Below are 15,156 nucleotides of genomic sequence, written 5' to 3' on the forward strand. Positions count from 1 at the left end.
TGGTTCTATCTTTACTGAAATGGCTTAATTTAATTCGTTATCCCTCAAAAGATGGGGATAGACACCAAAATTATTCTGATACCATGAGTAGTTACTGAGATATTGACGAAAACTGGATTTTCAGTAATGGCCACCTTAATTTGCATATTGTGCGAATTGCCCAAGGATGACAGAGTGGCATCATTCAGATTCTGAAAGAGCACACCTCAGAGATATAGAAACAACAAAAAAACTTTGTATGGACCGCATTGCAAGGTTCTTCAAAAATCGGGGGTTTGGCAACCGGACTATAAGCAGATCGCGGCCTGGCAGCAAAAGCGTTAACGCTGTTACAGTTAGAACTGACCATTGGAGATTTTCACTATAACATGGAAATAGAAACCAATACAAAAGCTTGGTTGCCCGAAGCTACATCAAGTCAACATCTCATTTTATCTTTCTCGGAGTATTAAGGGGTGATATATTTCGGCACTCATGATGAGAGTGAGTCTCATCAAGGAGCTTCGATCTCAGTGAGCCCTCACTGGTCGCGGTTGCTTTTATTTAGTAATTTTAGACTCCTCTGTAGCTGCTCATTTTAGGATACTGGCGTATGACGTGAAACACAATGTATCAGTAACCTTCCCATTGCGCCTTCAAAGCCAAGGTCAAGGAGGGCAAAAGCTCAAAGCCACGGCACGAACCCAGAAAATAGCGTTTATTGCAACTGCCTTTTTACTGTTACTTAGAAAAAAAAAATCACCATTCTGTTTATATTTGTATAAAGCGGTGCCAGGGTCCATTCCAATTTACAGCGAGCCGCAAGCAAGTGATTATTGAGCGGCTGCATCGTGTCAGGACTGGCCATGGTCCAACCACTTTTGAATTTGCCGCCTTCGCCCCTCCGGACTAGACCTGGAGTCCCCGTATTGTTATTGTTCGAACCAATATGGCGGCTCTTCTGGATAGGTAGAGGTAGTGACACACAACATGAACTGGATCGCCTGAAACGGCGAACTCCGGAGAATACGACCACGATGGCGGACACCAGACGGCGTGTGAAGCTCTACGCCCTGAATGAAGATCGACAATGGGACGACAGGGGCACGGGACATGTGTCATCGTCGTATGTGGAGCGCTTGAAGGGGATGTCCTTGTTGGTGCGAGCCGAGTCGGATGGTAATAATCGCTGCTTTGCCTTTGGCGCTCTTGTTTCGAGCTTGCAGATTTTTTCCCGAAGTTTTGCAAAAACATGTAGAAAATTTTCTATTTCTCCTCGATCAATATAGTAAAGTTCACTGCGATTATAACCAATCTCCCAGGTGCGCAGACTTCTAGAGTCCAAGCGCTAGACGGCCAGATCTTCGCATGCATCTGATCAGACAAGTATAAAGAAGAAGGAGCAAGCCTGACCGGCATCAGCTAGACTGTGTTTACGAATCGAAATCAGTCCATCACTAACGCACGTTTCTTTTCTTCCCTGTGTGCAGGGTCTCTACTTCTGGAGTCTAAAATTCAACCGGACACAGCCTATCAGAAACAACAGGTAAATGCCTCCCATGTGTGATACAATATAACGGCTGCACACGTTGTCTCATGTACCTGCAGACGCCGTGGGCTGGATTTTCACATGTCCCGCAAAAACAGATGTTTACACAGATTTTAAAGCTTATTTGCGGCTAACTTTTTGCATTATTTGTAAAATAGGACAAAATGTAGGGAAGATGCGAAATGTAGAGGTGAAGGGGAAATTCTGTCTTCACAAAATCACACAACTGAAATTATGCTTGCAAATCTCAGCCTGTCACACGTTTTGCTGATACCGAGCCTACATACCTGTGAATTGCATAATTATTATTGAGGGCAGTATTCAACAATGAACAGATTACATATACATGCTGACATATTGGAATGTGAATGCTAATGAATTAGACATAAAATAATATGTAGAGATGGGGATAGAATGATGTTTTAGTGCTGACTTTTGTACTACCGGAGTCCTTTTTTCCCCAAGCAGCATTGTCTGTCATGGTGAATATGTGTCTACAATGGAATTGATTGCAACTAAATTATGTGTGCCAGGAAAACAACATGTGACTTGTTAGCTAGGCTAAGCAGGAAGATTTTGCCCAAGGCCTTGAAAGTGCAATGGTCAAACCACCATGACGATGTCTGTGCACCATAGATGTGTCATTATGGCTGGGAGATTAACTAGTAAATGAATGCAGTTACAACATCAACTGTGAAGTATCATATCAGGGAAAGAACATTGTTATTTATTATACTAGCTATGCTTACCATTCCATCCAAGACAGATGCTGCCCCCCCCCCCCATGTTTAGAATTTAGGCAAACCAGAAGTAATGGAAAGGAATTAATGTCTTTGTGTAGTAAACTAGTAGTATTTATTAGTACTTTATATATAAATGTCAAAGGGCAAACATCGAGCTGGGGAAAAGGTGTCATATCAGATATGGAAAGGAAGAGGAGATACTTAGGTATTTTGTAATCTCTTTGAGGTCATTTAGCATCAAAATTCCAATCCCTTCAACTTGCACATTACAAACCATTTCAAATATTCAACCCTATTAACAGCAATAATAGCCTGATCATTATCGTTCCCCCAGCCTTAAGTTCTGTTTGTTAATGTTTATTATGTAACATCCTGTGTTGCAGGAGACTCTGATCGTCTGGTCAGAAGCTGACAACGTTGACCTTGCACTCAGCTTCCAAGAAAAGGCGGGATGTGATGAGATATGGGAGAAGATATGCCAGGTAGGACATCGTAGAACTAGTAATGTGTCATCAAAACTAAAGGAGAATTGGGGTTTTAGTTGTACTTTTCTGCGTAAGTTGTTACTGTTAGTGTAACAGTGTTTAGGAAGAGTATTTGTATGGTTTCATAGACATACTGATTTACATCTGTACCCACATTATGTGTATTTTACATTTGTACTAGGTGAAGCAAGGCAGACTAAATGCCTGGAGGAAAGTTATTGTAAATTGTATCTCTAAACATTGAAGTCTACTCCTCTCCTGGCTGTTGCTTTCTAATACAGTAATAGTTATATTATCACTTTCACAGTCACAAGACTCATATGCTCAAGTTCATATACAGTTCTCCTACAGTAATTCATGTACTGTGGAGCTATTTTACCCTGTTGAATTTTGAATATTGTGTAGATAATGATACACTGTAGAGATTGTAGAGACATGTGGCATCTTTGCACTGCTTTGCTGGTTCTGAATAGGTTAATTACACTACTATAGTATTATTGAGTTGGTGTGGCAGATGTTTTATCAGCAATTAGCTTGTTTCTGTAGATATGCTAAAGATTTTACAGCATTGACTCGATGATTGAGACTTTTTAGTTATGCCTAGTGCAAAGATTGAATAAGAAGATTGAATTTTGAGCTTAACAGGAAAATCTTTCCAGATGCATTTGATCTATTATGAAAGTATCAATGACCTGAGAGTAAACAGGTATTTTGTTTATTTCCACAGTAAAGGAATAATGCATTTTACATCAGGAATTTTGACAATAGACAAACAAATATATTTTTCAACTGTGACGTCAGTGACTCCCAATGACTCTAGCATTACACAAGGTTTGGAAGTTGTGTTGTCCCGTACAAATTAGATTTCTAATGTACAAGTTAATTTGTAGCTGAACATGTCCCCAGATAGAGTGGTCACATCCCAGGATACAAGACTTCCCACTAGTAATCTTGTATGTGACCACTGTGGTGTTAGTGTTGATAAGGTCAAGTACAAACAGTTGCACTTGACTTGTGCACTGCCTTCACTGTCACAATACTGCAGTCATTCCATCAAGCAGACCACAACATGGCCTGATTATAAACAGATGTAGCATTTCACTTGGTATTCAACAGCCATTAATGAAGTTCTTTAGAATTAACATCCATGGTTTTAGCAGACGAGTCTCTCACTTGTCCCAATTTTGTAATTTCAAAATTTGTAAATAGCAATACAGTACAAATAAATCTTTGCTGGTTGTCTTTCAGTCTTGTGTTATTAAGTTTTAGAATAAACATTTGAATATATAAAAGACTAATGTAATAGTCATGTTGAGACTTGCATGTATTTAAGAACTGTATAGAATTATGTTTCATGTTATGTTCAGATTGTTGTACTAAAATGGTTACTAGTATATTTATTGAAACATGCTGGCTAAAGTGGTTTTGTTGCTTAGGTGCAATGGTGGTGTTTTCTATTGTTGATCAGTTTTATAATTACTAGTAACAAGAATAGTAATAAGTAGATCTTATTTTGAATAGACCTGAGTAGATCATTAATTTGTATGGATTTCAGAATGAAAGGGTAGCGGGTAGTGAAGTTTAAGGTAATGACAGCCTAGTATTAGTCTAGTAGGATGTTGTTTTCATCAATAAGATTTAGTGATGTTTTGCTTCAAAAGATAAACACATTTGACATTAATAGCTGAGTTATTTGACTTTGACCTCAGTGTCTGGCCTAGACATGTTAGACGTGCTTGCATCTGAATGCTTAAATGCTAGTATGCATTATGTTCTTGTTGCAAAACAGGAATGTACCACCATACATAGCACATAATTTGTAAATGATGAAGTGATTAATATAGCAAATAAATTCCTTCAAACTTAAATTGTGTCACAAGTACAAAACACACATCTCAAATAAGGCACATGCATATAGTATAAAGACATCACATTTTATATTCTCTGTCTTTTTGAAAAACATCAGTGTTGCTATATTTGCATTACTGGGGTTCATCATTGAAACTTGTGTCGATTGTGTTGACAATAAATGTAGTTATATTCCAATGTCTGAGGGTCAGCATGCAACAATCCACTTTCTTGCTCTGATCAGATTCTAAGTTGTTTACTTTCTGTTCAGTAGTCATAATAAAACCTAAAAATAAGTAACATACATGTAGTCTGACTCTGATCCATGCTAGGTGCCCAAAGTTGTGAGTATACCAAAATTTTGTGGTCTTGACCTTTCTTTTCTGCTGGGTAAAGGGTAACTTAACTTACTTTGGAGCTGTAGGTAAGGTTATCATATAATATGTACTGTCATTTGTATTTAAACATCTTGCAAAAGAATTTCTCTTATGTATAACATAAGTTGATGCCACAAACCTAATGCTTTATTATTTGAAGAGCATTAGGGCTAGGTGGTCTCCTGCCAGTCCAGCTATTAGTGTAGCCTAAATACAGCCTGTCCCTTTGTCATTGTTTACACTACATAACAGCACTTCCATTAGTGAAGAAGCAGGCAGAATGCCATGTGTTATAGTGAATAGTTAACATTAGTAGACTGGGATTCCAAATGGATCTAAATGCCTTGGACTCCAGGTACTGTTGATGTCTCTCTAGAGGGTAGTGTATTATATCACTTTGCCAGCATTGAGGCATTAATGTAATGCTACTAGTGTAAGCATGAATTGAGAGTAATCTTTTAGTTCCATGTAAGTTGTGTGGTAGAAAGAAAATTTGGGATCACAACAGAACCTTTCACAGCAGAAACTATTGTAATCTGTTTATCAAAAAGATATGTGGTATGTTGCACGTACTGGAAATATTTTAAACATACCAGTATCTATATATGTCTTACATTCAATGTAGTGCTTATGACTGTTCCGTTGTTCTTATACCGATACTCATAATTCACTATTCTGTTTACAGTCTGCTGATCCCAGTCTCATCATATCAGTTGTTACTTTGTTAGCTAAGACATACCGGTAGTCTTTGTCATGGATATTTCAGTGCTGCACTTTTGATTGCAACTAAACTTAGTGACTAGAATTACTACTGCCAGTAGTACTTTGTGGTATATGTACTTGAATAGGACCTTGACATTGTCCTTTCTAATTTGGTCAGTTATTGTTCCATGGAGCTGAAAACTGGTTTTATAATTATAGGCAACATATGGCACCTTCTGCCCAGCAGGTCCTTTATGCCTACTAGTTCATTTACTTGACCTCTTCTCTTTTTTTGTTAAATACAGGTTCAAGGAAAGGATCCATCATGTGACATAACCCAGGACATCGTGGAGGAGTCAGAAGAAGAGAAGTTTGAGGATATGCCAGACGCCGCCCCTCCCATCGAGCTGCCGCCCTGCGAGCTCAGCAAACTGGACGAGATCTCCGAGGTCTTCAACAGTGTACTTCCATCCCCCATTCGGAGAGAAAAGCTGGCCAACGCCATAGAGTATGAAGGATACATCAAGAAGATAGTAGACTTGTTTCACATGTGTGAGGACCTGGAGAACTTTGAGGGCTTGCACCAGTTGTACGAGATTTACAAGAGTATATTCCTGTTAAACAAGAATGCACTGTTTGAAGTCATGTTCTCAGATGAGTTCATCTTTGATACCGTGGGAATACTGGAGTATGACCCAAGCAAACCTGAAAAAGCCAGTCATCGGGACTATTTGCGAAACAGTGCATCCTTTAAAGAGGTCATTCCCATCAGTAATGAAGAACTGCGACAGAAGATCCACCAAACGTACCGAGTTCAGTACATCCAAGACGTGGTGCTGCCCACACCGTCAGTGTTTGAGGAAAATATGCTGTCAACACTAAGTTCCTTCATCTTCTTCAACAAAATAGAGATAGTTAGTATGATACAGGTGAGTGGTACTGCAAGTTGATTTCAATCATAGTTAACAAGGGTAGGACATTGTAAGTTGCACATGTAACATCTTGCTGATTAAGTCTGTGCATTATAACTTAGAAACAACTGTTGGTCTATGCCAAGGCAGTAGTATGTATTAGGGGATTGCTACCGTTTTCCATCCAGTTCAGAAACTGATGGCAGGAACCTGTATCTCACAGAAAATCAGTATACAGTAATTAGCTGCATTCCGTTTGAGGCAGTGTGTTGCCCTTAAAAGTGATTTCCACAGACTATCAGTATCACACTTAAATATAAATGCTACTGAAGCTTTTGGGAGCTTGCTTCAGAACAAGCTTTTGGGCCTACAAACTTTTGGGCTTGCTTCAGAACAAAGGTCTCCCAAGTGTATGGTCAAATCTTATGATAAATAATGCAATACAACCTGTTCCAGGATGATGAGAAGTTCCTGACAGAACTGTTTGCTCAGCTCACAGATGAAGCCACGGACGACAACAGAAGAAGAGAATTGGTAGGATTCTGAAGATTCATACCAGTTTCTCCATAGGAACAAAACATGAACAGACCCAGACAACTCTCCATGGGTCTAAGTCAGCAACATTTGCATGATGATAAATATTTCCTTTATAGTTTCGCTTCTAACTGAAAATCTTGTTTTTAACACCCACCGAGCTATTCATGAATTCCATTGTATTGATAGGAAGAAATAAGTAATACTTTTATTGGATGTTGCTTTGAAATTCTTTGTTGAATACTCCACAATCTGCACCTGGCATTTAGTAGTCTTTACAACTCAACAAGCAACTTTGCAAGTCAACAAGCAGTACTTGTCTGCATGCGAGACAAAAGTAAATGTTGTATTGACCTTTTTTTGCAGGTTAACTTCTTGAAAGAGTTCTGCACCTTCTCACAGACACTGCAGCCACAAGCTAAAGAATCTTTCTTCAAGGTAAAACAGTGAAACAGATAAACAATATTATATTTTCACAATACCTTACAGACTAATGAGGAATGGGACTTACACACAGATGCTGTACCTGTTAAGTGTCATTGTGTGATATGGATTCTGTCGGTTTCCATGTTCATAGGTGTTATGACTGGCTTTGTCTCCTAGGTCATGAGGTATAAATAATTGCATGTAGTGCATAAAGTGGGCTCATCAATCATGAAGTACTAAGTTTGGCAATCCCAGGCAATCTTATGAGTAACAAGCAGATGTGTTTGTAAATCAGGTATTTCTCTCTTCTTCAGACATTATCCAATCTCGGGATCCTTCCAGCATTAGAAGTCATTTTGGTAAGTACCAACACCCTACTTTTGAAGAAAGTAACATGCAGTTGTTCATCAGTCCAGATGTGGACTTAAAGATTCTGCTCAGACATTTATCACAGTTATTGTTTGGCTTACGCTACTTGCCATATGTAGGCATCAGCAGGTAAATAGAGGTTTGAACTTTTCATTGAGGAGTGTTTTATGGGAAGTACAGGATGTCTTTTTTGCTGTTCTCATGTGCTTTATTAATATACTGACCTAGTTCCATGGATAGTTAGGGCTGTTTTTAGACCTCCACAATTTTTCCCGATTTTGCCCTTACTGTAGCTCATATCTCTTGGGAAATGTCAGTTCTACAGAATTTTTGTGATCTGCAAGGTGAATTGAATGCACAGAGATGATGATTGACTGGTATTATGAGACTATACACACGCCTGACTAAGTTCATCTGTTTTTATAGAGCATGGATGACCCTGAGGTGAGACAAGCCTGTACAGACATCATCATGTACATAGTGGAGTACAGCCCGTCCATGGTGCGGGAGTTCATCATGCAGGAGGCCAACCAACAGGACGATGACATTCTGCTTGTCAACCTCATCATCGAGCAAATGATCTGTGACCCTGATCCAGGTACAGGGCTGCTTATGTATCTTCACATAATAGATTGCGCCTGATTTCAATTAAAATTTTTCTTCTTGCTCATAGTCATACTGTGTTCTGACATGTAAAAAGTATGCCAATGTCTGCAAGGGCTGACTTTTACAAGTGTAATGATATTGGTTTTGAAATATTCGACTAGAAAATGGATTTTTCTTAGTTCTGCACTGTGGCATATTTTAGGTGAGTGTTCTAGTTCATGGGAGTAAATTATGCCCATTTGTATTGCAGAGCTGGGAAATGCACTTCAGCTGAGTGGAGTGTTGAGGATACTGATTGACCCGGAGAACATGATGGCAACAGCAAACGTAAGGATCGTTTTGATGTAGTCCTGGGATTGTAGTTGTTCAGTTGTTGGTCTGTGATCGATAATGTTGTGTAATGGTGGACAACCTGCGTCTTGCAACAAGGCTATAATCGCAATGTTTTTTGTAGTTACAATATATACGTTAGTCTGCATCTTTGATAGTGGTATTTCTGACAATGTAAGAATATTATGACACTCTGAAAGGAATTAAATACTAAGCCATAGGCAATCATTTGCTGAGCTGTACAATGCAAAGATGCCATCAGCCATCTGCCTATCTCTGAATAACTGACATACTGAATAGATATTACCAGTAGATACAGTACCAGAAGCACAGGTTGAGTCTGAGAATGTGGGACATTGTCTGTGTTAGCTGAACTCGATGATAACAATACTGAAGCCCAGCAAAACATGGATAAGGAATTTAGTCTTTTTGAAAAGATATAGAATACTTAAGTCTGTCTGAAGACAGGTCATGGCATCTAAAATTATCCATAGCACATGAAATGAATGTATAAAGTGATATCTGGATTTGTTGTTGATCTAATATCAGCCATTCACCATTGCCGACCATAAGGCATGGGCCTCTGTTCCTTTTCCCCAGAAAACTGAGAAGACAGAATTCCTCAGCTTCTTCTACAAGAACTGCATGCACGTGCTGACAGCCCCACTATTGGCAAACACTACAGAGGACAAACCAAGTAAAGGTATGTGACCGTTCACTTGATGTGACTACAATTAATGTTTGAAAATGATTTTGTGTCAGAGTGAATTTTTAATCTGGTATCAGCACATGGCTGTTAGCTGTGTAATGGGAGATGAAAATCAATACTATGACATTGTATTGGAAGATTTTTCTCAAGTGATGACAGACGCATTGTAGGTCAGTATTCCTGCCATCTGTTGTCATAATAACAGGAACTAAGTATGCTTGCTGTGGACTATATAACAAGCTACCTATATAACAAGCTACCTCTATTGCATTACACATTCTAACTGAAGTTATGCTTGAACAAGTTACAGATTAACAAAAGTTGAACTTGACACTGAATTTTGTTCAGTTGATTTCCACTTTTCACCTTCCTAAGCCAGGGTAGGGTGCAGACTGGTAGAACTGCTGGAAGTTCTAACTTGTGTCCCTTTCCAGATGACTATGTGACAGCCCAGCTGTTGAGTCTGATCTTGGAGCTGTTGGCCTTCTGTGTGGAACATCACACCTATCACATCCGAAACTACATCTTCAACAAGGACCTGCTGCGCAGGATCCTGGTCCTCATGAAGTCCAGCCACGGACATCTCGCACTAAGTATGAACCAACTTCTACTGTTGGGGTGATCTTGTATGATTTCTATTTACTAAAGTTTAATCTGTAGTTGTAGGATTCTGCTGTCATTGTCATCTTGTTTATTTCACATAAGGAGGAAAAGACATCATAACCTCAAGTGAAGTACATGTTTATGTGTGAGTATGTATGTGTGACTGTGACAGAAACTGCTGTTGTTTTGTTTGCTAAACAGGCCTAAATTTTATGTTGTTCCCTGAAGGTGCACTGCGGTTTGTTCGGAAGATCATCAGTTTGAAAGAAGAGTTCTACAATCGCTACATCATCAAAGGCAACCTGCTCAAGCCTATTGTGGACGCCTTCCTCACCAATGGACAGCGCTACAACCTCCTCAACTCAGCTACATTAGAACTCTTCGAGTTCATCAGAGTGGTAAGCATTGCATTAGTGTTAGGGTAGTATTATAACATCACTTTCAGTTTACCAGTGACTCCTGGCCTGCTTGCCCCAAGTGCTGAACAAACAGGTATTGTTTGCCTCAACCCCATTGCGTCCTGCAACATTTTGAATATTGTGCAGGGATGGAGATGTTGCAATTTTTAATTTCCTTCAGACAAAGCTGTTTACTATATATTTTGATGTGTAATGTTAGTTTGAAGTGGTGCTGACAATGTCTTTTGTTCCTATGAATGTTCCACAACAGGAGGACATCAAATCTCTGGTGGCCTATGTGGTTGAGACATTCTACGAGCAGCTGAAAGACGTTGATTATGTCAACACCTTCAAGGGACTCAAGTTGAGGTATGAGCAGCACATGGACAGACAAAACGTCAAGTCTAGCTTGGACAGGTACTGTCCTGTAACCATGTTTTTTTTTTCAAAGAAGTGAATTGTGTTAATCCATTTTATTCCAACTACTGAATGTCACAGGTTCTATTAACAATAGAGATAGAAAGGGTTCATGATTTTCTTTGCAGCTTTGAGAGGGGAAATGTAACTAAATTTAGTCACCTTTCAATCAATTGTGAATTCTGAACTTGTCCACTAACTTACTAGTGAGGTTGTTGGTTGTGTTGTAAAAGTACTGTAGAGCACTGTTAGAAATGAATGTCAAAATGTTACAAATATGTGTACAATACATCAAGATATACTTGGAAATGAATTAATGTTAGACAGTGGAGTGACCTCTAACGTCACCAAAGTGTGAGAATTAGTTGTAACAGTAACACTATCTACAACATACAAATGAGTAATTTCTTCCTTATTGTGACGTCAGATGGTAGGTTGCTCATTGCCCCTCTGTTCTGGTGTTCCTGTGGTAAATTAAGTGTTTGACAAAGATGCACATGACCTTTGTCCCTACAGTGTTCCGTCCATTTTGCGGAACCACCGCTACCGAAGAGACGCCCGTTCCCTGGACGAGGAGGAAGAGATTTGGTTTGAGCAGGATGAGGAGGAGATGGAGGATGGGGAGGCTGTGGTCCCAGTCACAGACATGCTCAAAAACAAGATGGATGAAGAACTGGACCACATCTCAAAAATCATTGATGGAAAGAGAGGTAAGTACATGTTTGAGAAAGTAGTAACTTATAGGTGGGGCAACTTAGAATTCTGATAGGCAACCTAATTTTTGCCGTAGGTTGCCCACAAAAAAGTGTTTTGTACACTGGTTTCAATAGTCCTCCATGACAAGTAGCTACAATGTGTATCTGGTAAGTGTATAGATAAATACATAAAGTAAAAGAAAACATGTTTCTTTCTTCCTTGGAGATGATAGTTTGCAATAAAGTTATTGTCGCCTTGATGGATTGTATCTTTCCATAGTCTTATATCAGGAGTTCAAAGGAATCTTAACCAGCCTATTTATAATAATCCATGAGAAGTAATGTGAAGAGTAGACAAACATAGGGATTAGTGATGAGATAGTTGATGTGTACTTCCTTTTCCTGTAGCTCGTGAAAGTGAGAACAAACCACCCTCACCTTTAAAAAACCCCACAAGAAGTCCCAGTCCGCCACCTCCGACCAGGAAGTTCAACACATCTCCTCCAGCTGCATCCACGTCCCCACCAGCCTCACCAGAAGTCAAGACCAACAATGTGAGTTCTGTCAACAGTCACCAGTATTGGGCATACTTCTGACACATGAAAAACTATCCAATTGTTCTTGTGCTTGAGGACATTTAAGTAATCAGGTACAATGTTGCTTACTTGAAATTATAAGGATATAAACATTCTAACTTTGCCTCACAACTGTTTCTCCAGGGAGGCATCACTGGACTTGTAGACTATCCAGATGAAGATTCAGACGAAGATGAAGACGACGACAGAAATAGTAGCATACCTGCCAAAAGGCCACGTCTGGCTACCTAAGGAGACATACAATCCCAATCGAAATCATGCACAGTAAAACAAATTTGGTCAAGGAAAAATGGGTAGAAAGGCCAGGACCATTGCAAGATTTGCAGTCTTCCATCTGTAAGATGAGAAGCTCTTCAGGCCTTGGGACCGAAATGTTACTGGACTGGAATCCAGAAGGACTGAGTAATCTGTAACTTTTCCCTTTCTTCTCTTTACCTCTGGTCAACCAAGGTGGATTCATGTATTTACCTGCAAACTGAAAACAAATCTACAAGAATAGTTATGTATACTTAAAACAAGCCAGTCTGGGCTTCACTATCAGCAACTTTGTAGCCTCATCTTCTACTAGTTTGACCTGTGACCTCTGACTACATGTAAAACAGAGACCAATACATACGTCAGTCAGAAGGAAGTATAATAGCTGGACACCAGGAGTAACAGGTTGTGTTTTTTTGTGCACACAAAAGTCACAGGTTGAAAATTGTAAATATTAAAAAAAAATCAAAAGCATATTGAAAAGACAATACATAGCAAGAGGTTGATATGAAAGGAATAGTTCTACAAGGATTGTTCATCTGGATTCCAGCGTTAACAATTTTATATCTACTAACTTTATCACCAATGGGACCACAGCAAACAGCTAGGAAAGTAAATGCCCAGTGATTTTCCAGCATTGAGGTGAACAGCTGTCTTGACACTTGGGAGATACCAACAGGACCTGATGCACCTGCCATACCTTGACATTGTTCCCTACCAATCACTAGCTAGATGTAGAAGTACCAAGGTTGTAGTTAGAGGGCACATAATGGTAGAACTACGCATGTGTGTCTTTAATTGTGACTTGTTTTCTTCTCAGAGATGATAGATGTTGTTCAGGGACAAGCACAAATGAGACTGTTTCTGCACTGATTTGATCACTTGGTTCTTGGATTTTCAACCTAAACATCAAGTACTATTGGGGAAAAACACTCAGGAGCCCTTATATACTTCACAGCATGTATTGTAGCATTCACTTGTGGCAATCACAGAGTACAAATGTGTTAGTTGTAGGTACCATCTCTGTAGTAAGGTCATAGAGGCAATAAGCTGAATGTAACAATTGTATAAAGATAATTACCCTTTTTGGTTTTAACCTTAAGAAGAATGTCCTCAAATCAACTTACTCTTTTTTGTTTTGTTTTTATATTTGGAAAAAATTTTACAAGATAGTCCAGGAATCAAGTAACTCAATTGGTGTGTCCTATTGGATACTTCTGTCGCTGCAGTCAGTTAGTACAAGGCAGCCAAATTCCACAAAGTAGAATGCCTTGCATCCAGTCACTTGTCATGACCCTTGGGGGAAAATTGTGTCCTTCATTGTTGTTTCCATGTATTTTAAGAAGTAAACAGAATGGTGAGAGCAGGGCAGAGTGTTGTGTGTCTCACCCATGTACATACTTGACTAGGGCCACAATTATAGGTACTTACTACTGTAATCTTATGTAGAGCACTTTTGTTTGAAATGTATCATGTAACTACAGTTCAAAATTGGACTAATCTGGGTTGCCATGCCCCTTAGTGCTTCTCTACTTAAGTAGGCATATGCTATTGTCTTGAGCTGCAAACTGTTGTAATTATTTCAAAATTGACTATTGGACGGGGAATAGGTGTTACCTTCCAAAGTATGTATTCAAGACAGAATTGTCACAGTCTGTAAGAACAGGCCCATACAAAGTGTAGCTGAGTGAATGAATGCCTTTTACTCAGTAATTTATTTTTTGTGTGTTTAAGTAGACATAGTCAATGAATTTCTCTTAGAGATTAGCTGTACTGATTTGTAAAGTAAATCCACATTTTATATCAAGTATCAACAAGGCCAATAATAGAGCACAACCGTTAAAAATGAATTGTTACTTTTGACTTTTTATTTTCAATTTTAGAATTGACTATGGCCCCATTTAGATGTTGTCACCCATCTTCCCTATGGGTCCCAATGCCACGCGAGTCCGTTTGGGCTGCTCTCACTTTCTCTCAAGTTTTGTCAATCCACAGACTTATTTGGACTTTTACAGATAAACAAGGTTTCCTTCTTTCCATGCCTCCTTACTGATATGTACCCATGTGTGTGTGCCAGAGGCAAATACGAAAAGAACGTCCTAGATTTGTGACCACTGTGTTTCCAGAAATATTTTTGTACTGTTGTGGAACAGTAAGGGAGCTGCAACACGTCCCCCCTAAGGAACTCCTACCATACGTTGTTCATGGTGTCTGTCATACTGCCCCTGAAGAAAAGACATTGGTAGGATTAAATGTACCATGCTTCATCATGTAAAAAGATGAACTGCCCACCATGGGATTTTATCTGTAGTATAACCGGGGTAGTCTGTATGGAATAAAGTGCTTTGAAATAAAACAACCTTTGATACCTTCTTTCTCTTGTTCATCCCAAACAGGATCTGTAAATGGCAAATGAATACCCCTGAAAAACGTGTCCATGGCAACTTCATGATCACATTAATCATAAACCTTTGGTGCAATCAATGCAGCTTCATAGTGTGTGTTGTCATATCAGAAGAGATAGAAATTTATAGAAGATACTGAAGATACATGTACTTGGATATATCACACAATGGTAGTCAAAAGGATCTTCCTCCACATGAAATTTCCACCATAACCTCGAA

The 15,156-nt window shown here is 39.2% G+C and overlaps 1 protein-coding gene across 3 annotated transcripts; it reads left to right on the forward strand.

Annotated features, from left to right (window-relative positions):
- The first annotated feature begins 868 nt into the window (after positions 1–868).
- Positions 869–14,891, forward strand: LOC109465726 (serine/threonine-protein phosphatase 4 regulatory subunit 3A-like). Of its 3 annotated transcripts, none has more exons than XM_019763117.1 (16): positions 869–1,158; positions 1,470–1,525; positions 2,655–2,753; positions 5,989–6,612; positions 7,051–7,128; positions 7,495–7,566; positions 7,869–7,913; positions 8,350–8,521; positions 8,780–8,856; positions 9,433–9,562; positions 10,003–10,161; positions 10,400–10,569; positions 10,841–10,986; positions 11,503–11,696; positions 12,090–12,235; positions 12,401–14,891. In XM_019763117.1, the coding sequence occupies exons 1-16, from the start codon at positions 1,017–1,019 to the stop codon at positions 12,506–12,508; spliced, it is 2,418 nt and encodes an 805-aa protein (XP_019618676.1). In that variant the 5' UTR covers positions 869–1,016; the 3' UTR covers positions 12,509–14,891. The 3 variants fall into 3 exon arrangements, with proteins under 3 accessions (XP_019618676.1, XP_019618679.1, XP_019618677.1); XM_019763120.1 differs by having other exon boundaries at positions 10,841–10,938; XM_019763118.1 differs by having other exon boundaries at positions 9,460–9,562.
- Positions 14,892–15,156: the final 265 nt, after the last annotated feature.

This window comes from Branchiostoma belcheri, unplaced genomic scaffold (genome assembly GCF_001625305.1).
Source record: "Branchiostoma belcheri isolate BF01 breed outbred unplaced genomic scaffold, Haploidv18h27 scaffold157, whole genome shotgun sequence".
NCBI classification, from domain to species: Eukaryota; Metazoa; Chordata; class Leptocardii; order Amphioxiformes; family Branchiostomatidae; genus Branchiostoma; species Branchiostoma belcheri.

What these genes read in the sequence shown, in the direction of transcription:
- LOC109465726 (XM_019763117.1), top strand. Translation starts at nt 1,017, where the DNA reads ATGGCGGACACCAGACGGCGTGTGAAGCTCTACGCCCTGAATGAAGAT. An exon ending in CAGCCTATCAGAAACAACAG is followed by an intron (nt 1,526 to 2,654) that starts GTAAATGCCTCC and finishes CCTGTGTTGCAG; the next exon opens with GAGACTCTGATCGTCTGGTC. An exon ending in ACATGATGGCAACAGCAAAC is followed by an intron (nt 8,857 to 9,432) that starts GTAAGGATCGTT and finishes GCCGACCATAAG; the next exon opens with GCATGGGCCTCTGTTCCTTT.